The sequence below is a fragment of the Macrotis lagotis genome, chromosome 5 (assembly GCF_037893015.1).
Source record: "Macrotis lagotis isolate mMagLag1 chromosome 5, bilby.v1.9.chrom.fasta, whole genome shotgun sequence".
Classification (NCBI taxonomy): domain Eukaryota; kingdom Metazoa; phylum Chordata; class Mammalia; order Peramelemorphia; family Peramelidae; genus Macrotis; species Macrotis lagotis.
In genome coordinates, this window is record NC_133662.1 from 135,094,920 (window position 1) to 135,122,357 (window position 27,438).

The 27,438-nt window shown below is 34.3% G+C and overlaps 1 protein-coding gene across 2 annotated transcripts in view; it reads right to left on the bottom strand.

The window, feature by feature from the left end:
- Positions 1-7,896: 7,896 nt before the first annotated feature.
- Positions 7,897-27,438, bottom strand: part of THEMIS (thymocyte selection associated) — a 212,414-nt gene continuing 192,872 nt past the window's right edge. Inside the window, exons 6-8 of one of the 2 annotated variants that reach the window (XM_074187552.1) lie at positions 20,386-20,536; positions 10,925-10,967; positions 7,897-8,097 (exon numbers count right to left, since the gene is read on the bottom strand). In XM_074187552.1, the coding sequence (XP_074043653.1) occupies positions 20,391-20,536 (146 nt within the window). In that variant the 3' untranslated portion in view covers positions 7,897-8,097; positions 10,925-10,967; positions 20,386-20,390. The remainder of the gene's footprint in view (positions 8,098-10,924; positions 10,968-20,385; positions 20,537-27,438) is intronic. The other variant, XM_074187551.1, reaches the window with a different exon arrangement.

Consider the following 27,438-nt stretch of genomic DNA (forward strand, 5'->3'; position numbering starts at 1 on the left):
ACCTCTTAAATTTCAGAATGAAAATCCTGTGCAAGTAGATGCAATTATTAATATTTGATGCAGTATTTCATGCCTGTATCAGACTAAAATTGCTTAACACTGAAGTATGGTCCATTGGAGACAGTGTTGGGTTTAGAATCAGGAAAATCTAGGTTCTAATCTGAAATTTAGTAGCTGTGCTTTTTTAGGCAAGTACAAAATCCCTTTGGGCCTTGGTATTCTTTTCTATAATTTGGTGACAATATTACCTTCCGGGTCTAACTCATAAAGCTATTATACTAATCAAAGGAAATTATATATATATATATATATATATATATATATATATATATATATATATATAGAGAGAGAGAGAGAGAGAGAGAGAGAGAGTAATTAGTAAAACTGTATAAATATAAGTTAGTATAACTATCCATATATACTATGCACATATATGTCAGAAACAACAAAGTGCATATAAAATAGAATGTGTATAGATATATATTATATTTACATATATTCTTTCATAAGGGATAGCAAGTTGGAACAAAATCTAACAAAATACATTTCAGATTGAAAAAATGTGCATAAAAATAATTGTTGAAACCTTTCAAATAGTAATGCTTTCAATATCCCTGCACATGTTACAAATAGAATTGGTTGCTTGCAATCATTTTCAGATAATGGAAAGGGGGAAAATAACTAGGCAAGTCTGTCATTCATATGGAATGTTATTTGTCTGATCAAGATGAGAACCTTAGGAACATTTCTGCTATCATTCTCCTCTTCATGCTCCTTTCTCTCCCACCTCCCCAACCCTCTCCTAGTATCACCAGGAAACAAGGATTCTTAATTTATCTTTTTGACAATTGGAATTATTCAACCTAAAACACCAGGCTTTCTGAGGGGAAAAGCATCAAAGCAAAAAATTAAAATAACACTTGAATAGACCTAAGAGAAGATGAATATGGTACCACAGATATTAAATATTTAGCAAAAATTGGCTTTAGAGAGTTAACCTTATTTTATAGACTACTATAGATAAAAATTAAACACAGAATACAATGCATGTTGTCTTTTCGACAAGAGGTTTTGGGGATTCTTAAGGAGCAAACTGGGGAGGAAAGGTTTTTCCCTTTGTCTTCTAGCAGAATGAATATAGGCAAAGGTATTGATTATCCTGAAAGGAAATGCATATCCAGTCAGAAATCACTAGATCAATAAATATAATTATATGCATGATAATAGGATTATAGATTTACAACTTGACAAGACTTTAGTGATCATTTATTTTCCTCATTTTCCACTTTTCAAAACTGAAGATTAGAAAGGTGAAATAATTTGTCCAAGGTCATACAAATAGTAAGTAGTGGAACCATATTTGGATCCAAGTCCTCTGACTTCAAATTCAGGACTCGAAATGCCACTTTAATGACAAATCAGGTATAATCCGATACTTCTTTATTCATAAGGGTAAGAGTGGGAAGAAATTGCTCTCTTGGGATGTATGGGTTGGTTAAGGAAGACTAGCTCCTTTGGAGTGAGGGTTTGCCAAGTCCTTTCTAGGTTTGCTCATCCACCCTTGGTGTCCACCTATCACCCAATTTTCACCTGTAGCTTGCCCAGCAACAACACTTCAGTAAATCCTCTCAGCAGATTGACTAAACCAGATTAAGGGTAACAGAATTAGGGGGATATCTACCCCAGACATAGGAAGACTTCTCCCCAACAGAATATGTGGTTGAGAACAATTTTTCCAGTGACTATAAAGATGACACAGAAACAGGTTCTGTGAAATACTGAGACCTTGGTCAGACATTAAAGATATCAAGGTCATCCACTCGATCCTGGGCTATCTCCAGTTATTGTGACTTTTGTCTTGCAACTGAAATTTGATGACTCTGGAAGAGAGAGTGAGGCTAATAACTTGGTTCCATTCTGCCTCACTTAAATCCAATTCACATACAAGTCAAGACATCATCCTGTCCTGTCATTGATTCTCCTCAAAAACAAAGACTAAAAAACAAACTGCTCTCCACAAAGACATTGTGCACATGCATCTCCTGCTCTTGAGAGCACCAATTTGTTTTCTCTTGTTCTCAGTAAACAAAAATGTATAAGATTAGCTTGGTGTCTTCTTTTTTTTCGACAATGAGAATATTATCCAGTCAGATTGTGGACTGATATAAAGAAACTGGAGTTGAGATAACATACTATTAACCAGACCACTTACCTAAGACATTTTGCTTATATTATTGGTTAAGAATTAATGCTAGGTAAGGTCCTTAGAAAGTGAGTACAACTTACTGATTTTATACCCGAGGAAACTGAGACACAGAGAAAATACAAGATGACCAATGTCAAATAGGTAGTAGGACACAGGTTCTAAACCCAGTCCTTTGGCTCTGAATCTAGGGCTTCTATTAAACTACAAAGTGTTTACAAGAACCAGAAAGTAGAACATTCCCCAATCTTTAAGCTATTTTCAAAATTTTCAAAAATTTAGGTAGTAGAGCCTAGCTGCAAAACTGAAATATATGCACTGTTAGGATTGAAGAATATTTACCAAGAGTTAAGCTACTTAGAGCAAAATATTTTTGAGACTAAGTCAGTTAGATTCATTTTTATTGATGACTGCAGTCTATACCTCTAATCTCTCATACATTCATGACTGTTATAAGGGAGCTTGAAAAATATGCACGTGGTTTTATGCAATTTCTCCCTAAAATTGGGAAAAAGAATTTAGCTTATAAAATAAAATGATAGGGAAGCAGCAACTCCATCTTTCCTTAGAAAAAGGCATCATTATAATTAGGTCTATTGAATTATAGAATAAGTGTGTAAACACATCTTTAAATAACATCTTCCTGTGTAATGAATTTCATCTAAGTCCATTAAAATGGGGGAGGGATAGATTGAGTTGATTTGAAAACCTTTATTTTGTTGGGTGCCTTCTCATTTTTTTTTAAAACAAGATGAATCATTAAATCACTTTTCAGGCAAATCTGAAATCTGTCACACCTTTTCAAAGTTACTGCATAAGAATGAAACAATAGAAAAAACTGATGAATCAGATTTAAAACAGATCTTAATTTATTAACTCTGTATAGAAGAGAATACTCTTTACTTAGGAACTCTGTCACAAATGGAAATAGATAATAGACATCAAGAGATGTACCCCTGAATACTGGACTCCAGGAGACTGATCTGAGGCCTTATGATTAGCATTATTCTTTTATCCTTTAACATGTTTATCAGTGACTTTTCTAAAGTTTAGATGTTAGACTTCTGAAATTTGAAAATAGCCTGAGAGAAAAAGAAACAAAAAACACTGAATGACAGTCAAGATTCAAAAATATCTTGACAGGCTAGAACACCCCACCACATAGTTGGTTAGCAAAGGTGAATTCTTTAGATATACATTGGATTACAGGGTCTCTGAGGTTTCCTTTAATTCTGAAATTTGTGATTATATGCATCTGAATAAAAAAAACATTTTACTTACTACATATAGTTTCCAAGTTTCAAATATTGTTGTAAAAACAAAGGTAAAATCAGCCTAAACAAATTCCTACTAGTAACAAGGAAAAGTAACACTATTCATTAATTATGGCATGGAATTCTGTTTTTTCATCATGGAATGGGTTTCAATCACTCATATAATTTCCTTATGACCAATTACATATATATATATATATATGAGAAAGTTGGCTTTATTATAAGTATATAAATAGTTCAATGCAATATATATTTTTAAAGTAACTAGCATTTTAGGATATAAAACCTAATGGAAATAGTAATTTTGTATAAAGGGCACAATTAGTTTTGTGAACTACAGATTGAAGTGTAAGCAATGTCATCCCATCTTTAAGTAACTTCTGACTTTCTTTTCTGTTTTCTGAGTTCAATAATCTATAGTGAAGTTGAACCCACAACTTCGTTTTTTATTCTCATCATGTTCTAATTGTAACAGTGGATAATCTAATCACAAGTCCCTAAGAGTAGCTAAGGCTCAAAACCACCAATGTTTGCATCTTACTTTGAATTCCAGTGGGATAAATATTATTGATTGTCCTTCATTCGAAAGGCACCAATAACATCACAGGGTGATGACTTGCACATCAATTGGATTTAAGTGAGACAGAATTGTGCAAAGTTGTGAGTCTCACTCTCTCTTCCAGAGTCATCAAAGTCCAGTGGTGGGACAAAAATCAAAATGACCGACCCTGGCCCAGGAGGTGCAGTTGATGACCTTGGCATCTTCAATGTCTAAATTCTAAGTGTTCCACAGTGCCCACTTTAGCCACCTTCATGCCTATTGGAACAAATTGTTCCTATCCAACCATTCAGCTGGGAAAGTCTTCACATGCTTGGGACAGACATTCCCATAATTGACCAACAGGTTTTAGAAGTTTTAGGCTTGTCCTTATAGGAAGTTTGTAAGGAAGAGGGAGACACCACTTGTGTAGGTGTAGACAAAACTAGATAAAAACCAAAGAGGGGAAAAAGATGAGCCTACCTGATTCTTTGGGACAAATTTGTGAAGCAGGTAAGTCACTTTACACATGAATCAATCAATCATCAATTAAAAGCATGTATGTGCTTACTATCTATAAACATTGTACTAAGTATTAGGTATGCAAATAGAAAAGCAAGCCAGTTACTATTCTCAAGGAAACTCATTGTAATAGGAGTTTACAGCTGCAGGGTAGATAAAAAAGACAGTGCAGAGCAAAGCAGATGATAATCCATCTTCTTTAGTGTCATTGACATTAATAAAACACTTGACTATTATTAAGTAATAACATTACCAAAATATAGCAGACATCATTTATATATTTCATTCTTTATTGACCTTAAAATAAACCTCTTACACAATAGTATGAGGGAACATCCAAATGATTTATTGACATTGGTTCATTGTTTGTAAAAATCAAAGCAAATATTTTATAATGTGAAAATAATTTGACTTTCTTCTCCCCTTTGAGTATAGTATAACAATAACTGAGGAGAGTGATCCCTCCTCCTTTTATGCATCTCAACCCAACATGTGGTCTGCTGAATGTAGGCTTACCAATTCAGGAAGTAGCCCAGTGATGCACACAGAATGGTATTTGGCTAAGTCTAATTAGTTTTAATGGAAAAGAATTTGCATATGTATATGCATATTTTGCATAGATAAACATATATATATATATATATTTCATCTTAAATATAATGGAGTTAGTGAAACCTAGAGAAAGTCTGTCAACATTGTTTGCTCATCATTTCTTTGCCTTTTTGTACCCCCAGTCTTGGGGCTATGCTACAGACAGTTCTAAATGCAGAGTAGATTGCTAAATTTTTAGTGTAAGCATTTACACTTTAGAGTTCAGCAAATGATAAAAATCAGGACCGGATTTAATTTCTAGATGGTCTAGATGTAAGGAAATGATAGAGACAGTGTTAATAATGGTGATTAAATTTTAAAAGCACATCATGTGCACATTTTTTTTCTTCTTCTCGAAGAGCTGGTTGTTTAACATTTACCAGAGTATCACTACTCAGACAACATCCTCTCTCAGGATTATACAGCTTAGTCTATGCAATGATTTAGTGCACGTGAAATGATATTTAGCAGTGCTTTCTTCCTTTTCCCTTATTACTACCCTTTCCATAACCAGGAGAAAAATACAACTTCCTTTGTTTTTGCCAAGCCTAAAGGTCTTATTTTTCAATGACCATAAAAATGCTTATAAATTTCCCCCAAAATAAATGTGCATAAAAATCAGGTCAAAATAGCCATATTCAGGGGCAGCTAGGTGGTGTAGTGGATAAAACACCGGCCTTGTAGTCAGGAGTACCTGGGTTCAAAACCGGTCTCAGACACTTAATAATTACTTAGCTGTGTGGCCTTGGGCAAGCCACTTAAACCCCATTTGCCTTGCCAAAAAACCTAAAAAAAATAGCCATATTTGGAGCAAGAAAATTTATTTTCAATGAGAATCAATCTTATAAAGGTATGTCTGAAAAACAACTCCTCTAGTACCAAGTGTGCTTTTTTAATAAGTCAGTATGAGAGATAATATAAAATGTACCCTTGTTAAGAAAGATGAAATGCATTACCAATGCATTTCAGTTTCTCATTGCTATCATACTACATTAGCAACATTTAGTAATGATCTAAAGTTTTTTATTTTATTTTACCATCACTTGGTCCTTGCTGAATGAAGAATGGAAACTTTTTATGTGACTAAAAAAGACATTTATTATTAACACAATTTTTATTATAGTACAGTGTTTCAAGACTGATAAAAGGAAGTATTCCATATGCACTAGATTGAGGAAAAACATTAATAAAGTGAAGGCAAGAAGAAAAGCAGGAAGGTAGGTAGAAAGGCAGGGAGGCAGGCAGAAAGGGAGGAAAGCAGGAAGATGAGGAAGAGGAAAAGAGAAGAAACAAGGAAGAAAGGAAGGAAGGTAGGAAGGAAGGGAGGTAAGGAGAGAGGGAGGGAGAAAGGAACAAAGGGAGGGAGAAAGGAAGAAATTACATCAGAATATGACAACAGAAATAGAATAAATTTAGATAGTATTAACAGGGAATATCCTTTGTATAAAGAGACATGTTTGGAGGTATTCTGAACCCTCTTTGGTGATTGATTTATGAATGATTACATACAGAATGCATAATTATGATATGGTAGATTGGTTGTCAAGCAGTTATTCTATCATACTTTGGGAAGATGATAGAAGACCTCAACTATAATTGCATATCTTCCACAAAATAATTGTATACCATTAAGTATATAACTTAAGAGTAATAATAATTGTAATTAATATTTATATAGAGCTTTATGGTTAACAAAGTATTATTGTCACAGCCAACAAACAGTAGCGCAATTGGCATCACCCCCATTTTATTGAGAAGCAAATAGAATCAGAGAATAAACTTCCAATTCACACAACTCAAAAAAGTCAGATTCAGACTCTGAACTTAGCCCTTCTACTTATAAATTCAGTGCTTTCCCCATTACTCCTTATGAAAATTCTCTATGCCTCAGGTGACTCATTTCTAACATAGGGATAAAAATCCCTATCTCATGTAGTTATTTAGATCAACTGAAATCATTGATATAAAAATATTTGAAAGTGCTACACAAATATTAGGGTCTTATAAATTAAAAATGAGGAACCATAGTACTTTCAAAAAGAAACTAGCTTTGGTGATAACTACAAAGACTTAAAAAAAATCAAATCTTACTGACAACAGAATGGATTTCCTTTGAGACTCAATACATGCTTATCTGAAGGATATCTAGTTTGATGGTTTTGAACATAGTAAGAATAATTAGAAGAGAAAAAATGTGGCTAAATTGCCAGTTGTTGGTGATCACAATCTTGGGTCTTGAGAGTGGGGATTGCTACAATATAGAAAAGTTTTAGTTAGTAAGCCTAACTCTTAATTTATTGTGACTTATTAAAGAAAGGTTAAAAACTTGAAACCAAATCCATTCCATAAATTCCAAAGTTTGAAAATAGAAATAGCACAAATTTCATATCTCTCCCACCCAAAAAAAGTTTTATAAAAGATATAAGTTCTTGATTCTCCCCATTTAGCAAAAGTAAAGAGAAAACTGGAGAAATAACAAAAAAAAGAATTTTTTTAAAAACTAAGAAATTTAGGATAAGGGGTTTTGAGGGGTTCATACCTGATTGTGTTCCATTTCAAGTTGATTTTATGAGATTCTTTAAAAAATTGAATAATATAATTTTAAAATTTATTGATTTAAAATTTTTAAATTTTTTGTGTATAAAATGCACAAAGAAAGAAATATATATATAAATTTTATAAATTATTTCCTAAATTACAATGAAATTTTAAAAGGTAGAAAATTAATTTATTTCCATAAATTTCTCTTTCAAAGTAATAAGGTCAAACTTTATATCTCCTGGATTTTTAATATTTTATGTATGCCAGTCAAACTACTCTTGGGGAACCATAATAAAGGGAGTTGATTTGAACTTCAGATGATTCTCAGAAGACAAAGATGAAGCATCTTTTTTCATGTAATATTTCTTTTCAATTTTCAAGTGGTTTTAGTTATTTCTTGTTATTACAGGTGTCATTTTTAAAGGTTTCTGAAAGAAAACAAAACATAAGTTAGGGAGATGAAAAACTAACACTAGAAAAATTAGTGTATTCTTAAAGTTGATTCTTAAAAGGAATATTTGGGGAGTGAATTATTGGAAATGGGGTAGGAAATATCCATGTATAATACACACTCTCATCATCACCTCCTCATACATCCTTAGCTTCTTCAAAGCATCACTCTGACACCCTCTTCCTTACAATCCTTTCCTCATCTTTCAGTTATTCTAATCTCTCTCTCTTGTGGCAATGTATGATCATAAAAACAATTTTATAAAGAATTTAAGGATTATCCGGAAGCAATGGACTGGTATATTGTGAACATGAATAGATTGCAACACATTACAAATGAGAAGTTATACAAGGAAAATGATATAACATCAAAGTTAAGTAAAGGATACCATCAAAGGCATGTTTAATTAGAAAAAAATGGGTCATGAAAATGAAAATGATAGACATGCAATGGATTGCTGAAATGCTTCATTGATATCCTTGCAATGTCAAGAGAATAAAAAAAGTCAGAACATAATAGTAAAGAAATGACTGGTAACTAGCAAAGTAAATGGTCTTAACAAAAAATCAGCAGGACTTTATGAAGAAAAAAATCATTTCAGATCAACTATTTCAGTCTTTTTTTGATAGCATTACTAAACTGGAATATATCAATGGAATGTGGTTTCTCGTGATCTAATTATATCCACCTATTTGCAGATATAATGAAGAGTTGCAGGGTAGATGATAGGACAATGTGAAGGATTTAGAAGTACAGTGGTTAGATGAATACAACCAAATATTCATCATTAATGGTTCAATATCAACTTGGAGTATCCTCTGAGGTCTCTAGTGAAGTATTCAAGTTATCTGTGTTGGTCCTGCATTGTTTAATATTTTTGTTAGGTATAAAGTGATAAATAGTATGTTTATCAAATCTGTAGATGATACAAAAAAGATTTTTACAAACTAATAGGAATAAATATAAGGAATTACACTTTGGTTCACAAAAGCACTAAAAGATGGAAGAAACATGTTTAGAAAGAAGGTTTTCTGTAAGAAGATGTTAGTGAGGTCTATAGGAGTCAAGTATGATATGCCAGCCTAGAAAGAAAATGTCATATTAGCCTTCAATAAAAAAGGTATATGTCCAGCACTGAGAAGATGATTATCTCTCTACTCTCTGTCCTAGTCAGAAAATACATAACATATTTTGTCACACTTATGGAAATATTTTGATAAGTTGAAGGCCGTCAAAAGAAAAAGTGACCATAAATTTCTGAAAGTCTCAAATTCCAAGCCATATGAGAATCATACTCAAAGGAACTGTGATGTTTAGCCTTAGACTTATACATGATAGCCATCTTCAAGTATTTGAAGAATTATTTTCTGGAAGAGTCTTGGGACTTCTGCTTGGCCCCATAGGATAGAATTAAGAAAGTAGACTTTGCAAAGAGGCAAAGAACTTAACAATTAGATCCCATCAAAATTATAAAGAACTTAACAATTAGAGTCCTCCAAAATGAAATGTAATAATAATAATAATAATAATAATAATAATCGCAGTAACATTGATAGTGACTAGGATTATAGCTGTGCACTAAAAAGCTCATTTACTTTGTATAATATATTATGTGTGATATAATATTGTGTTTAATTGCTTAATATCACCAATAGATCCCAGTTACATTAACCTTTGATGAAGATTTGATTTAAGAAAAGAAATGCAAAATGATAATAGATTTAACCCTCCCCCCAATTTTATAAGAGAAGTTAAGTGTTTTGCCAAGGTCATTCACATTACAGAACTGAGGTTCAGATAATGGTTGTGCTTGAAGTATAATAACTGTAATTTTCAGAATAAAATAATAAATCAAAGGAGTCAATTTAGTATAGTCAGAAACATTTCCCCCACACATCAGTAAAGATCTAGATATTGTACTAGACTGAATTCTGACCAAGAGGTCCCATTGTGTCATTTTTCTAACCCAGTTTATTTTAGGGATCCCCAGAGAAATCTGAGAAGTGAGCTAGCAGAAAGTTCCAGAAGCTGTGATAAAGCGTATCTAAGCAGCCAAATACTGACAGAAGGTCATCAGGACATAAGAAACACATTTTGGTTGCATCCCTGAGCAATCCCTGGGTACAGAAAGTAGTTTCATCTGGCAGTCTTGATGCCTACCATTCAGTGCTAGGCCACAGATTCAGTGGGGAGAAGAGTAGTCATGAATGCTGGCCCTATCTGTGGGTAGATTATCCTAAACACAGAGTGTAGTATCTCAGAACAAAGAGGAACTTGAAAAAGTCATTCTCAACCTAGAGAGCTTCCCAATGGGGATGGCTCAGTCAATCAGTAGACTTTGATAAAACCCACAATCAGAAAGAAACCTGAATCAAGAACTTGCCTAACTCAAATCACAAGGGCAGTGAACAGATCACCCCCTGGACACCCCCTTTGGCAAGACCTGAGCCAAAGCTATGAAAACAGCAAGATGTAGAAGGATGGCAGCAAAGGCTAAACATTCACTTCAGATTTGTGCAGAGTCAAGTACTAGCATAATGTCCTAAGTCAAGAAGTAAGTTGAAAGAATGAGCAAACAAAAAAAGAACTCAACCATAAAGAATTCTTATACTGACAGGGAAGCTCACAGAAGAAGAGAATGAGTTTTTTTAATCTATAGGTAAAGTCTCAAAGATCAATGCAGTTTTTGCTGCAAGATTTTCTAGAAGAATTAAAGAAGAAATTAAAAGATTTTTTTTAAAAGCACTGATCCTGGAGTCAGGAAGACCTGAGTTCAGATATAACCTTAGACACTTAATACTTACCTAACTGGGTGACCTTGGGCAAATCACTTAACCCCATTGCTTCCTGTTGAAAGATTAGAGCAGAAAATTTTGATTTTAAATACAAAATTCAAATGAAGCATAAAAAGATAAACAGGAAAGGGAAATCATAATAGATTCAATAAGATTACATTCCCAAATGGGAAAATGACAATTGTAACTCCTAAAAGTTCTCATTAGAAGGAGTACACATAGATAGAAAGCAGAGGTGTGAGTTGAATATGATGGTATGATTATGTGAAAAATAAGATTATGATATGAGAAAGAAGAATGCACTGGAAGAAGGGAAAGGGTGAGATAGAATGGGATAAATTATTTAACATAAAAGAGACTTGAAAGAGATTTTACAAATAGAGAGAAATATGGGGGTGGGTTGGGAGGGTTGCACATGAACCTGACTCTCATTCGAATTGGCTCAAAGAGGAATAATATACACATTCAATTGTGTATAGAGATCTAATCATTCAGGAAAGAAGAAAGGGAAAAGAGAAGGGGGAACTTCTAAAAGGGAGAGCAGTTTGGGGGGAAGTAAAAATCAGAAGAAAAGTACTTTTGAGAATGGAAAGAGTAAAGGAGAAAGGGGGAGGGAGGATAAACAAAAGGAAATAGAATTAAAGAAAATATATAGCTGGTATTCATTACTGTGAAAAAACATTTTTACAGTGAGTTTCTCTGTTAAAGACTTCATTTCTTAAATATTTAGGAAACTGAGTCATTTTTTAGAAATGAGCCATCCCTCAGTTGATAGTCAAAGGATATGAACAGGTAGTTTTAATATAAAGTAATCAAAACTTCTATTGTTATTTGAAAAATGCTCTAAATCATTATTAATGAGAGAAATACAAATTAAAGCAACTCTGAACTATGACTGCATACCTTTCAGATTGACTAGCATGATGGAAAAAGAAAATGAGAAATGTTGGAGGCAATCTGGGAAAATTAAAACATTAATATACTATTGACAAAGTTGTATACTGATTCAACCATTTCTGGAGAGAAATTTGGAATTGTGCCCAAAGGGCTATAAAACCATGCATAGCTTTGATCAAGCAATACCATGACTTGATCTATATCCCAAAGAGGTTTTTAAAAAAGGTAAAGTATATATGTATACAAAAATATTTATAGCAGTTCTTTAGTTGTAGCAAAAAAGTGTAAATTGAGGGGATGTCCATCAATTGAAGAATAACTGAAGAAGTTTTTGAATATGATTATTATAGAATACTATTGTGTTTTGAGAAATGATGAATAGGATGCTCTTAATAAAACATGGGAAGACTTACACGAATTGAATTTCACAAAGTGGAAGGGGCAGAGCTAGGAGAATATTGTACACAGTAACAGGAATATTGCATGATAATATACTATGCACAACTTAACTATTTTCAACAATACACTGATCCAAGACAATGTTATAGGACTTACGATGAAAGGTGCTGTCCATCTGCAGAGAAATAACTGGTAGAGCCTGAATACAGATCAAAGAATTTTTTTCATTACTTTATTGTTCTTGGGGTTTTTTCTGTTTTACAGAATGACTTACATGGAAATGTGTCTTTCATGACTACACATGTAGAACCTCTGTCAAATTGCATGCCTTCTCAATGAAGAATAGAGACAGAATTTAGAACTCAAAATTTTAAAACTGTTGAAATTGTTTTTATATGTAATTTGGAAAAATAAAAAATTAAATAAGTTTTTAAAAAGAAAATAGAATCATATTGAAACACTTTTATAGGCATGTAGGATAATTGTTTTGCTTGGAAGTTTTTATGGGGATTAGAGAAGAGTCATTGGGAAGAGTTGGCAATGCCTTGAAAGAAGAAAATATCAATTAAATATTTTTAAAATGCTTGGGGAGAAAAGGTATGACAGAGTCAAGCTGGCAGAGTGAAGGTAGGAAATCTCAGAAGCTCTCACCCAGTCTACTCCAAAGGCCTTCCACTGCCATTACACAATGACTCTAACCAAATTCTAGGGTGGTGGAACCCACAGAAAGACTGAGTGAAATAGTTTTCTGGCCCAAGAAAACTTGGAAGATACATGGGAAAGGTCTATTAGACTGGGATTGGAAAGTCCATAGCACATCCAGGCTTTAGCGCCAGCTGCATCAGAGAAAACTGGTTCCAGCCATCCAGAAACAGCTCACAGGGCACCTATGTTTGTTGCAGTGGTGGTGGTTTCCAGACCTCTCATCCCAGGGATTGCCAAGGACAACTCAGAAGGTCAACAGGAAAACCCTGCTGCACCACAGTGAGTACAGAGCCTAGTCCAGTGCAGGTCTCAGCAAAGCCCTGACCCTTGGAACCAGAAGCAGGCCTGTGGAAGCATCTAGTGGGAACTCATCCAGTACCTGATTCCAGAGCACACAGCCTTCTGACAGTAGGAAGGTTGGAAAGGCTAAAGAGGTCTCTCTGCACTCTCTAATGTGCCTTTGCCCATACTCAGATCCCAATATCAGAGAGGGGAGCTTTACTGCTATAGTAGAGAAGGAACTCTCCTCACAGCTCCAGGGTAGAGGGAAGTGCTCGTGGTCATCCCCAGATCAGAGCACAGACCAAGCAGAGCCTCTCATAAGGTCCTGGGGGTGGAGGGGGTTATCCCTGAAAATACCTTGGGACAGTGTGTCCTCCACCATGGAAACAGAGACCACCTTAACAGTTAAAATCAGGTCAGAGACTGGGGAAATAAGTATGCAACAGAAGAAGAAGAATCTGACTATAGTCAATTACTCTGGTCCCATAGAAGATCAAAATACGTACCCAGAAGAAAACAAAGTCAATCAGCATCTAAAACCTCCAAGAAAAATATGAATTGGCCTCAGGCTATGGTAAAGTTTGAGAAGATTTTGAAAAGCAAGTAAGGGAAATAGAGAAATAACTGGGAAGAGAAATGAAAGTGATGCACTAAAATCATGATAACCACATCAGCAGCTTAGTCAAGGAGACATAAAAAACTGAAGAAAATAGCATCTTAAAAACCAGTTTAGGTCAATGAGGAGAAGAATGCCTTAAAAAGTAGAATTGGCCAGATGGAAAAGGAGATACAAAAGCTCTCTGAAGAAAATAATTCCTTCAAATGTAGAATGGAGCTAAAGGAAGATGATGACTGTGAGAAATCAAGAAACAATAAAACAAAACTAAAAGAATGAAAAACCAGAAGAACATGTGAAATATCTCACTGGAAAAACAATTGACATGGAAAACAGAGCCAGAAGAGATAATTTAAGAATTATTGGGCTAGCTGAAAATCATGACCAGAAAGTCTAGACTTCATTTTTCAAGAAATTCTCCAGGAAAATTGCCCTGCAAACCTAGAAGCAGAGAGTAAAATATAAATTGAAGGAATCCACCTTATCTCCTGAGATCCCAAAAGAAAAATTCCCAGGAAAATTATAGCCAAATTCCAGAACTTCCAAGTCAAGAAGAAAATATTACAAGCAGCCAAAAAGAAACAATTCAAGTATCATGGAACTACCATCAGGATTACACAGGATCTAGCAGTATCTACATGAAGGGCTTGTAGGGTTTAGAATATGATATTGCAGAAGGCAAAAGAGGTTGGATTACAAATGAGAATCAACTACCCAGCAAAATTGAACATCCTCTTTCAGGGGAAAAGATGAGCCATTCAATGAAATGGGGAATTTCAAACTTTCTTGTTGAAACAACCAGAGCTGAATATAAAGTATGATCTTCAAGTACAGGACTCAGGTGAAGCATAGAGAAGGTAGAGAGGAAGGGCTAATTATGCAGGATTTAATGATGTTGACTTTCTTGTATTCCTACATGGGAAGATGATACTGATAACTCATATGAACCTTCTCATTTAACAGAGCAGTTAGAAGGAGCATATATAGACAAGGCACAGGAGGGAGGTGAATATGAAGGTATAATGTATTATAAAGATGGAGTTAATGGGGAAGAAAGGAATATCCTGGGAGAAAGGGAAAAAAAGAGATAGAATAGGATTAAGTTATTTCATATAGAAGAGGCAAGAAAAAACTTTTGCAATGGAATAGAAGGGGAGGAAGTGACCAGAAAAAGAGCTTAGACTTCATTTTTCAAGAAATTCTCCAGGAAAATTGCCTTGAAAACTGGGAAGTGGCCCAGAGAGGAAAGATCAATTGGGTGTAGAAATCTATCTTACCCCAGTGGAAAAAAAAGGAAAGGAAATGAAACAGAGAAAGGGGATAAGGGAGGGGACAGGGGGTTGTAGGTAATAAAAGAAAGGGGAAAGAGTAATGTATGTAAAACAGTAATCAGATATAGCACACTTTTGAGGAGGGACAGAGTGAAAGGAGAGAAAGAATAAAATAAATGGGAGTGGGGAGGAATAGGGTGGAGGGAAATAAATCTAGCAATAGCAACTGTGAGAAAATATATTGAAACAATTTCTCTGATGGATTTGTGATAAAGAATGCAATCCAACCTAAAGTCAGAGCTTATGGCATCTGAATACAGACTGAAGCATTTTTTTTCCCTCACTTTGCTTTTCTTGAGGTTTCTCCATCTTTGTGAGGGAAGGGGGATTATGTTTACATTTACAACAAGACTATTGCAGCAATGTGAAAAAATAATAACAATTAAAAAAAATTTAAACATTTAACAGAAAGGGAGTGAAATAATTTAGAGGAAATGTCTAACCTTAAAGGGTAAAGGAGAACAAGTGTCCTAAGTATATTGTCTATGGGCATAGAAAAAAAGAATGCTAGGAATTTTTGCTAATTTTCAATGGTTAATAGAGAAGGAAGTCAAAAGGAAGGAAGGTGGAGTCAAGATGTCAGAAAAAAGATAGAGATTTACCTGAGCTCTCCCAAGTTCCCCTTAATACAACTTTAATTAATGCCTCAAAAAGAATTCTGGAGAGGCAGAACCAACAAAAGGATGAGGTGAAACAATATTCCACCCCAAGAAACCTTACGAGGCTAGTAGGAAAGGTCTATTTTACTGGTGTGAGCCTAAGGACAAGTTGGAAACAGGTCTTTGGATGCAACTGAATCACAAATAGTGGCTGCTGTAACTCTCAATTCTTAGATAGTAGAGGTGTTTAACAAGTGGTCAGAAGAATATTATAATAATGTTTGTCCTTCATTTTTGAAGGTTAGTGATACCATGACAAGAACATGAATTGAATTTGAGTGAGGGGGGCTGTACTAAGTCACCAGTCTCACTTTCTCCTCCAGAACCATCTGGGTCCAGTTGCCAGATATGGATTAGTATGACTGCAGATGACCATGGGTGGGAGGCAGTCAAGTTTACGTAACTTGCTCTAGGTCACACAGATAGTAAGTGTCAGGTTGGATTTGAACTTCCATCCTCCTTATTCCAAGGCCAGTGCTCTATACACTGTGGCTCCTAGCTACCTGATGGAGATTATAGGATATCCTTTGATGACACTTCATGCAGGACTCTTGTTGCATTGCCCATATGCAGTTCCAGGTCACAGTACTAGGGCTACATAGAGTACTAGCACAATAGAACATATGACCAGAGGAGAGTGTGGAATTGAAGTCATATTTCCAGTGTGGAAAAGAGTGCTTATGATCATTAAAAGACCAAAGCATAGACCAAGAGAGTGATGACCATACCTCTTCTTAGATTATACTACCTTAGAAGAACTTGGAGCTAGAAGTCCAAGAAACAACCAAATAGCTAGAAGCTTTAGTAATACTTAGTAAAAATTTATTGAAAATAAGAATGAGTTCATTGATTATTATACCATAGGCAGTAACTATAAGCTAAACTTATTAATATTGATTTTAATTTGTAAATAATATAATCAGTTATGCAGAGTTTAGCAGGTAAATTGCAATCATTTCTTTTTTTAGGTTTTTGCAAGGCAAATGGGGTTAAGTGACTTGCCCAAGGCCACATAGCTAGGTAATTATTAAGTGTCTGAGACCGGATTTGAGCCCAGGTACTCCTGACTCCAGGGTCGGTGCTTTATCCACTGCGCCACCTAGCCGCCCCAATCATTTTTTAAAAAATGGAAATTTCCATGTAGGGTAAAACCCACTGGATCTATAGTTGTTTTTCCTATTTGTCTATTATCCTATTTGATCACAATTGAATATTTTTTATGTGACAGACTTCTTGATAATTGAAGATAATATAAAAAGCAAGACTAGATAAAATGAAATAACATAACATAAAATGCTTTAAAATCTTAAAATACTTTATAAATGTTACTTATCAATATTATATTGTTATTGTTGTCATTTTCACTTAAAGTTGTTTTAGAAGTGATAAATCCATAACCTGGTAAGCAAAAGGAGTAAGTTAGAAGGTTACCTACCAGGGTACTTAGATTAGAATTTTGACTATCAAATCAGTTCCTCATGGTTGAATGGAATCGTGGAGAAAACTTGGAGAAGCAGCCACCAAAAGATTTTCCTGGGTCTCCACTGTTTTCTTTTCTTGAAAAATGGTAGCCTCTTTACTGGCTATGTGACCCTGGGAAAGTCAATGAACCCAACTGCCTCCAAAAAATTAAAGAAAATGGCAGCTTCTATTTAGGTGACCATGGGTATGGCTTTCATATCCCTTTGGATAACATGAAGTTAAATTTTATTCATTGAATAAAATTCTACTGCTATATCATTAAGTAATACTGAAAAATACCAAATCAGCATACATATGGAAAGTCATTCTGTCATTCTCAGATTCAAACCTTACAGGGAAGAATCGAAGTAATAAAATATGATAATAATAATAATAATAATAATAATAATAATAATAATAATAATAATAATAGCACCCTTACCCCTTCCCAGTATATACTTCTGGTTCTAAAATAAGAAATCTGACTCCTCTGTTATTAACTTTCATGCAAATATTTAATTGGAAATGGGAAAAAAAAGTTTGTAAATCCCGACTGAATAAGAAGAGATGTTAGAATAAAGAATTTTTCTAGGGGTGTCTAGGTGGCATAGTGGATAAAGCACCAGCCCTGGATGGAGTCAGAAGTACCTGGGTTCAAATCCAGTCTCAGACACTTAATAATTACCTAGCTGTGTGGCCTTGGGCAAGCCACTTAAACCTAACTCCGTTTGCCTTGCAAAAACCTAAAAAAAAAAAAAAAAAGAATTTTTTCTAGAACATTTCTTTCCCACGAATTCACAGAAATGGGAATAGATTAAAGAAAAACTATGAATGATCATACAAAATCTTTTATAAAATCTTGCTGTTTTACTTTGTACTTCTGTGAAATTATTGTTTGCTTGGACCTACTTTTTCTACAGGTTCATAAGATCACTTACCCAAGACCCTGCAATCCACCACATAAAGGCTATCTAGACTTGGGACTGGAAGACATAGAAGTGAATACTGGTCAGACTGTGCTGTCCCAATGGTGTCTGTGATCTGCCTAGAAATCTCAATATGGCTAGGAGATAGTATAGGTTTTCTAAATTTACATATAAAACCCAAGACTAGGAATATGTCTGCTTTTGAGATAAAGGACCATAAAATACTTTCTGTTATATTATATATGTATGCATGTATATATCATATGTATATATAAGAATATACAGCATGCACATATATTTATATATGCATGTCTTTATAGTTATATAAAAACCACAGATACAACCCACTTACCAGATCAATTTAAGTTTGAGGAAAGTCCATTTAACACATAATTCTTTTCTAGAGTCCCTATTTAACCTCCAATCACTACAGAAGGGTTAATTCTTCACTTGTTTTTTTAACCAAACTCCTTTTCTGGTAGGAATAGGAGTACATTTCAGAGTGACAGTCAATTAATTCCTGGTATTCAAAACATATTGGAACAGGGAAACTATGTAAGCAGACTAGTTAGGGATTGCTCATAGTTATCTTTGTGTCTTTTCAGATAAATAATAATATTGATAAAGCTTATAAAAACAAGTCAACCATGAGTGTCCATCCTCCTTGTATCAGAATCAAATTTTCTATACCATTCTCAGTTACAAGTTAAGTAAACTTTTTTGGTGTTTGGACATTGTGTACTGGATTAAACATACCTATGTGGACCAAGATTGTATCTTTCATCTATGAATTTACATGTTTCTATATTTGTATTGAGGACACTTATTTCCTACCTTTTCACTCTTTTCCCACTTTAATCTCCTATATTTGATCTACAAGCCATCCACAATGGCCTTCTTTCTGTTCTTCATACAAGAAATTCTCTCACTCTATGCATTTTCTCCAGTTCATGCTTGAAATGTCATTTCCTTATCTCAATCTCTTGGTTTCTTTAGTTATCTTCAGGAATCAAGCCAAGTCCCACCTTCTGTAGGAAGTCTTTCCCAGTTGACCAGAAGCTTCTAGTGCCTTCCCTCTGAGATTACCCTTCATTTATTCTGCATGTATCTTGTTGATTAGTCATTCAGTGATGCCTGCATGCCCATACTTGGCAAAGATGGAGTGGTTTGTCATCTCCTTCTCCAGTGGATAAAGCAGAGGTTAATTGACATAGTCCATCTGTAGTTGTATTTAATCTCAGGTCTTCCTGACTATAGTCCAGTATTGTATCTACTAAAACACCTAGCTGCCTTATGGATCTTGAACAGACACTTATTTCTATTTTGTTTCTCCTCCTAGAATCTGAGCTCCTTGAGGACAGAGAACACCTGTTCTGGTATGCACATAGATGTTTGTTCACTGACTGGCCTCATTTGATTTTTCCATTGAGTTGTCCAGTCAATTAAAATGATGACAATTAAGAAGTTTATTTCACTTCACAGAGATATAGCCTCAGTTGAAACAAGACTTATGCAACCTTTGCTAATATAACCTTTGTCATGAAGGTCCTCCCCCCCCCCCCAAAATGAAGACTCAGGAAGACCATCCACAGTCAGAATACACAATACAGTAAAATAAAGTTGTTTGTCATCCAGAGGTATTCTGACATTGTTTCATAAAAACAGAGTGTTCAATTTTCAGCATGAGGGTTTCTAACTCATAAATTGGGAAATGACACAAATCAAGGCTTGATTTATTGTTTTATTGATCTTCTAGATTTAAGAAAGTGATGGAGAAATGGTCAATATTGCAGATTAAGCTTAAAATTGTATTATAGTGTTTTTATTTTGTTTCTTGTTTTGTTTTGGAGAGTAGGTTGATAAACACTTACCAGCACTTACCTGCTAATACTGTACCTCCTATCAGAGCATATGTTTGTCAGACATATAGAAAAACAGAATGGGTGCTTAAAACAAAAAGGAGTCTCCATGGCTTGAGGATATCTCAGGACAATTATTTTTTACTTCTCTATCAGTTATAAGAGACCTGCTTTCTAAGTATCCATTTGAACTACATCTATTTGTATCATGTTGCTCTTCTCTCCAAAAATCTCAAACTACAAACTTAAGAAAATTATTTTGTGAAGAGTGACTATCTGTAAGTTAAAAAATAATTCATAGGTTATAAATATGAAAGTATGCCATGCATACTTACCTTCTTCAAGAGTGGGTTTTACTGTGGAAGGTCTTTTCCTGTAATTTTTGCTTTACATTCTCAACTACATTTTCATTGATGTGTTTGTGATCATGCACATCCTTTAGATTCCATTCTAGATCATCTTTTATGAGCATAGTTTTTGCTGAGGCTAAACAAATGAATAAAACATATGGGTAAGGAAATGAAAGATCATCCACTTGGCATTATTTATAACCACCTTAATATCCCCTCACCAGCAAGAACTATATGGAAAATATTCGTGCTTATTTTCAGAGGTAACCTTGACATTTGTAGCCCTAGGTCTTTTCCCCATGCATTCCTCAGAACACCAGTCTATGTTAGTTATGTTAAAAAAAAAAAGAGTAAAGTCATTAACAGCTGGTCCTTTATTGTCAGACATAAGCCTTTTTATCCAAGTAAACTTGGAGTGATAGTATGTTGAATGAAAAGAGAGCTGATCTTGGAGGCAGAAAAATGCAGGTTCAAGTCCTATCTTTGAAACATATTGGCTTTGTGACCCTGAGAAAGTAATTTAAACTCAGGGTTATAGAACAGTGTTGTCCAATTCAAATATAATAATTGAATCCACCAATACATACAAAAGGATTTATGCAGGCCACATATTAACTTAGTTTTAAAATGTAATGTTATCTAGGTTTTATTAAAGTTTTATTTATTTTATTAAATATTTCCTGATTACATTTTAACCTCACTCTGGTTACACTCCTGCAAGTCATGGGTTTATTATCTCTATTAGAGAAAACTCTCAATGATTTTAAATTTCAGAGATGATGCCAGTCTGTTTTTAGTAGAAAATTTCCTAATGTGGAGGTTCCTTACATCAATGAATTGATAATCCCAAGTTCCTTTCTTAATGTCTCTTATTTCACTTGTCTAAATCACTCAGTCTTTATTATCATTGGTTCTGATTTGTTAGGATAATAGTGGGTTACCTGAAAGAAGTGAGAATTGAAATTGATTTGGCATATTGGGTAAAAGAAGGGTTTGTCATCCTCTGTCACTATTTAATCATATAAAAGAATACAGAAAAAGATAACATAAAATGACACTAATCAATGAATGGACTTGGGAGAATCAGTTCTTTAGTGTGATTAATTTAGTTGTAGAAAATTTAACCTTAGAAATCACTGCAGTATTCAATAATGTAAATGTAAAGGCTACAAAACAGTAAAGAAGATGAAAACAATGTAATTCATTGTGCCATAGCTTCTCTTGACATAGAAATAAATAAAGAAATAAAGAAATAGAGAATGATTTAGGGGAAAAATATAAAGGGAAAATCCTCAAAAACTAATAACGTCCTAAACTTAAGCATCTCAAATTCAATTGATGATGTAAAAGAATGAGGAGGGAAGAGGGAGGAAGGAGAGCTTGCCACTTGAGGGGTTGAGTCAATAGTCTTTAGAGAATCACAACTTCCAATTCAGTGTTTTTGCGTCAGCCATTCTGAATGCCTAGAATACTCTCCCTCTTTATTTCCTATTCTGATTTCCTTGGCTTCCTACAAGATTCAATTCATATCTCACATTCTGTAAAAGATCTGATTTTATATATTTATCAACCTTTAAAATAGTACCTTCCTTGTGAGATGATCTTCCATCTATTCTGTATATTTCTTGCATGCCCATACTTTATTGCATGTTGTCATTTCTAATAGAATATGAGCTTGTTGATGGTTGGCATCATGTTTGCCTTTCTATCCACAGCACTTAGCATAATCCCTAGCATTTAATGAAAATTTGCCATCTGACTGACTGACTTTCTGGACAAAAAGTATAATTAATGCTCTGGATATTTCTGGATATCTTCTAAAATACTGATTTGTCTGCTATGCACAGAAAAGATGGCCATTATTAAAATGCCTATTTTCATATTTTCTTATCAATACAAAGATAAGAATTTGAAATTTTCCCAAGTTTTTCCATTTAAGGAAAAATATAAAAATCTTTTTCACATCTTTAGATGCACATCCTTAGATTCTTGGCTTTTTGTTTTGTCATTTTTCAGTCATGTCCATCTCTTCATGACCCATTTTGGATATTCATGGCAAAGATACTATAGTGGTCTGACATTTTCTTCTCCAACTCATTTTCAGATGAGAAAATGAGACAAATAAAGTTAAGTGACTTGCCCAGGATTGTAGAGCTACTAAGTGTATGAGACCTTGAACTCATGTCATGAAAATGAGTTTTCCTGACTCCAGGCTGCCAATCTACCCACTGTACCACCTTCCTATAATGCTATTTTTTCCTCTAGCCTTTGTCATCCAAGACCTTAGCTACATAGATGAGAAAGTTAAGACTAGGTCATTTAAATTACTTGTTCAATGTCACATAAGTATTAAGTGTTAGAGTAGTGATTTGTACTCAGGTCTTCTTACTTTACATGTCTTCAAAACACTTCAAATTCAACATGTACAAATCTGAAATCTATATCTTTCCTCCTCAAATGACTCTTTTCCTGATTTTCTTATTTCTATCAATAATACCGTCATCCTTTCAGTCATCCTGGTTTTTTGTCATCTTTTATTTCTCCCTTACTTCCCTATTTTCATGTCAGCTAACATCTTTCATGCCTGTTACTTCTCTTCAATTTTCACTTCCACAAGTCAATTATGGGCCCTATGCATTTCTCACCACATGTATCCAATCAGTTGTGAAAACTTGTTGTTTTTAGCTCCAAAATATCTAAAATTGCATCTGTCCCCTTTCCTTCATTCATGCCACCACCAGTCTTCTTCAGGTCCTTATCACCTCTCAAATAAACTCCTGCAACATTCTCCTTATTTCAAGTCTCCCCCATTTCAGTTAGCTCCGTGGCAAAATGATTTGTCCAAAGCATATTACTAAACATATTACCTCCCAACTCAACAAAACCTCCAAAAACCTATCAAAGGATCAAATGTAAACTTCTCTGTTCAGTTTTTAATTGCAATATTATCCAATTTATCTTTCTAGCCTTATTACATACACATTTCTCCCCTTTACACAATTCATTGTCCAGCTAGAGTGGCCTTGTGTCTCTCAAGAATCACTGTCCTTTGCAATATTTGGAATACTCTCCCCCTCTTCACTCTCAGATTTTAGAATCCTTAGTTTTCCTTCATGGCTCAATTAACTCAAGGAGCCTATTCTACATGATATCTTTCCCTAATGCCTCAATTATTGTCTCCCCTCTCAAAAAAGTACCCCAGAACACTACCATGTATTAATTTTGATATATCTATAAATATATATGTCTATATACCAATAAATGCTGTGATCTACACCTTCCAATCCAAAGTAAACTCCTTGAAGCTAGGGTTGTTTCTCTAATGTCTAGACCAAGAATGGGGAATCTTTTTTTCTGCCAAGGGTCATTTTGATATTTATATTATCATTTGTGGTCATCCAAAATTAACTTAAAAATTAGCCTACTATATTTTGATAAACATTTAATTAATTCGCCCCTAAAAAGCTCATAGATTTTATTGGATTTCAAGTCTCACTGGCGGTTGCCTTGGCAGCACCAGACCAAATGATTTCATGGGACAAATATGACTTGCGGACTAGACATTATCCATCCGAGACCTAGAACCTAACGCTAAGCCTTGCACTCAGTAACTGGCCCTTGAAAAATGCTTGTGGATTGACTGTTTCCAAATGCTTGGAATATCGTTTCTTCTCCCCTCCATCTCTTAAATTCCCTTGCTTCTTCAAGTCTCAGTTCAAGTGTCACTTCCTACTTGGGGAGGTTTCTCTTGATTTCCACTGCTGTCCTCTCCAGACTCAAAGGATCTAGTATTTACTTAGTAGAATACATACTTATGCTCTCCTACTCCTGAGACTGGTAAATAAGAGTTGTTTTTCAGGACAGTCATTATTTCATTTTTCCTTCTTATCCCTTTAGTATAATGCTTTGCATATAATAGGAGCTTAATCAATTCTTGTTGAATTGAACAAAGACAACAAATGATTGAAGGGATGAAGTCTGTCATCCCCCTTATTTTCAGGGATATACAGTGAAACCTCTTAGAAAGCTAGTGACAACTGTTAATTAACTTTACTCCTTGAAATACTATACAAATATACCTTTTTTTACTCTTCTTCAAATCAAATATGTTATGGAAACATTGACCCACTTAAGATGTCCATAGAATCCTTTTTTATAGACATAGTAACCACTGGTTTTATTTGAGAGCTATATTCAAAGGGCATTCCATTCCCTTGCCATTTAGTATTTGTTGAGTCAGATATGAATATCAGAACAATGTCATGCCCTTTGATTATGATTAGGACATTTATGAAGCCATTAACTCCTTGTATTGGCATAGAACATTTCCACTAAGTTACTCCAAGTGATCAAGGGACAGCACCTACTCTATATTCCAGAGAAGCGGTTAGGAATAACTATTGTCTTTGGTGTCCCAGAAAACAGGAAGCAAAATGCCTTTTTTTTTTTACTACTACAGTCTTCTCCCAACTCATTTCTATTACTTGCATTCAATACAAACACATGACGAGGTGGTATTGTGGTCAATGGAGCCAGCAGTCATTTCCCATGATGTATTATGCTCTAATAAACTTTCAGTTCAACTGCATATCCAGGGGATAATGCTTATTTTATTGCTTATTCTTCATCTGCAACCTAGTAAGGTCTTGGAACATTTCACCCTGTGATCCTAGCGATTCTCTCTGCTGGGGGCTTATAGTATAAATTTGCTTAATTGGAGACTTAACCCTTGTTCACAAAGATGCTAAAATTATTTCTTATTTTGTCTCCTATTCTGCTTTAGATTTCTGGTTACATAGTTTTGCTGCTACAGCTAAAATGCAAGAAGCGAATTCTCTTCAATTCAGGAATGTGGCAAAGGCAGATTAAAAACCTAAGGTGAAATTGAATATTTGATAGAGGCATTTATATGTATAATCAGAATATTTTCACTGGAACCCTCTTCCAGAGCAACAGACGGGAATATCTCCTGACAAACTTGGTGAAGATTTTTCTTGCCTGTTAACATCAAGATCAGCAGTTTGGGGCTTTGAGTAAATACCAGCAACGGATGCTTTGTTTATAGTCAATGTGTAATCACTACATATGCTTATGTAGTTGTCAAATTTTCCCATTTTCATTGTAGTAGGTATAAACAATATCATATTGCTTGCTGTATCAAGGGGTGGGATAGAAGTGAGAGGGAGGCAAAGAATTTTTAAAATAATTGCTAAAAATTTTAAAAATGAATGTTAAAATATTTTTACATATAATTGGGAAGGATTTAATGAAATAAATAAAATATAATTAATTCTTTTTTATTATTACATCAGAAATCAGAAAATACTATAAATCAGAGCTTGATTTATGGTTTTTTTTGACTACATGGACTCAATAAAGTAATGGAGATAATATTTGAAAAGTGAGTTAATCTTGAAAGTGTAGTGTACATATGGTTCCCCCCCCAGACTCAGTTATTAATCATTTATCAGTATGCCAAGTGGACAGATCCTTAAGAATTCTCTTTTGTTCAAGCCATAGACAGATCTTTGTTTCATGAGCACTGAGTTCCGCAGAACTGAGTTAAAATGATTCTTATTAGTAGTCTCCAAGAAGTGGCCTGGGAAAGGCAAGGTGGGAAGGTAATAGCATGTCTATGGCATCTACTCTATATTAGGCAATATGCTTAAATCATTTTTACAAATACCATTTCATTTGATCCTCACAAAAATCCTGCAAAGTTTTGTTCAATTATTTCCAGTCCTGTATGATTCTTTGTAATTCCATTTGGGATTTTCTTGGCAAAGTAGTGCTTTACCATTTCCTTCTCCAGATGATTTTACAGATAAGGTAACTGAGGCAAACAGTATTAAGTGACTGTCCAAGGTCACAGAGTTAGTAAGTGTTTGAGACTAGATTTGAACTCACAAAGATGAGCCTCTTGATTCCTGGTACTTCAACTGCTGAACCACTGAGCTGTCCTTGTGTGCTATTAGCATGAAATTATTAGTTATTTTCTATGAGAACTGAGTATTAAAGTTTGTTTAGATCATAGAGTATACATAAAGGAGCAATTTGGGGAGAATAACCTAGAAAACTACCTGGGACCATATGGAAGGAGGCCTAAAATGGCATCCGAAAGGTTTTTATTCACTGGAATTTGATGAGTTATTTATTTTGCCATTCAAAACTCCTTAGAAAGTAACATAAATGTGTGAATATTTAAGCATAAATTCTAGTCATATGTTTGTATTCTCCATTCCCCATACCTACACAAAAACACAAACAGTTTAAGATATTGAACTGATAATCTTTTTGCCAAGGATGGAGTATACTTAACAAGGTCAGTCTTTTTTTGCATTTACATTTGCAAATCTGAATAAGAGGATATAAAAAGAAAATAGTAGATCAATTGAGAATTTAACAGATTAGCACAAAGAACAAAAGACAGATAAATGTCTTATTAGAGTATAGATTCTTTATGGGCAGCTACATGGCCCAGTGGATAGAGCACTGGCCTGAGTTTGAATCCAGTCTCAAATTCTTACTAACTCTACAAAGAATATTTTTGAGAAATATAGTAAAAGTGATTTTTATTTCATTAGGCTAGATAGCCTCTGAATACCTATTCCCTCTGAAATTCTGTGAAAAGGAGAACCTTAAATTGTCATATTTTCTTTTTTTCCATTATGTGAGATAATTGATTAGATAAATCATTTACCACTGAATTACTATTTAACAGATACTGGATAAGCATAATGATATGGGGAGCATATAACTAAAGCTCCAGTTTTGATCCTGTAAGGAAAGGGCTAGAGAATGTGAATAGTGTATTAATTATTATTATTATTATTACTGTTATTATTAATTATATTAGTGAATATTGACAATTTCAATAGGCTATAATGTTTTTCAAATATAACCATAAAAACAAGATGAGTTTACAAACTCTGGCACAGGGTGATACAATGGAAAAAACATAAGACTTAAAAGCAAAAGTATTCATTTTGAATCTTGGTTCCATCAATTATAGGATCTGTGACACTGGACAAATCAGTT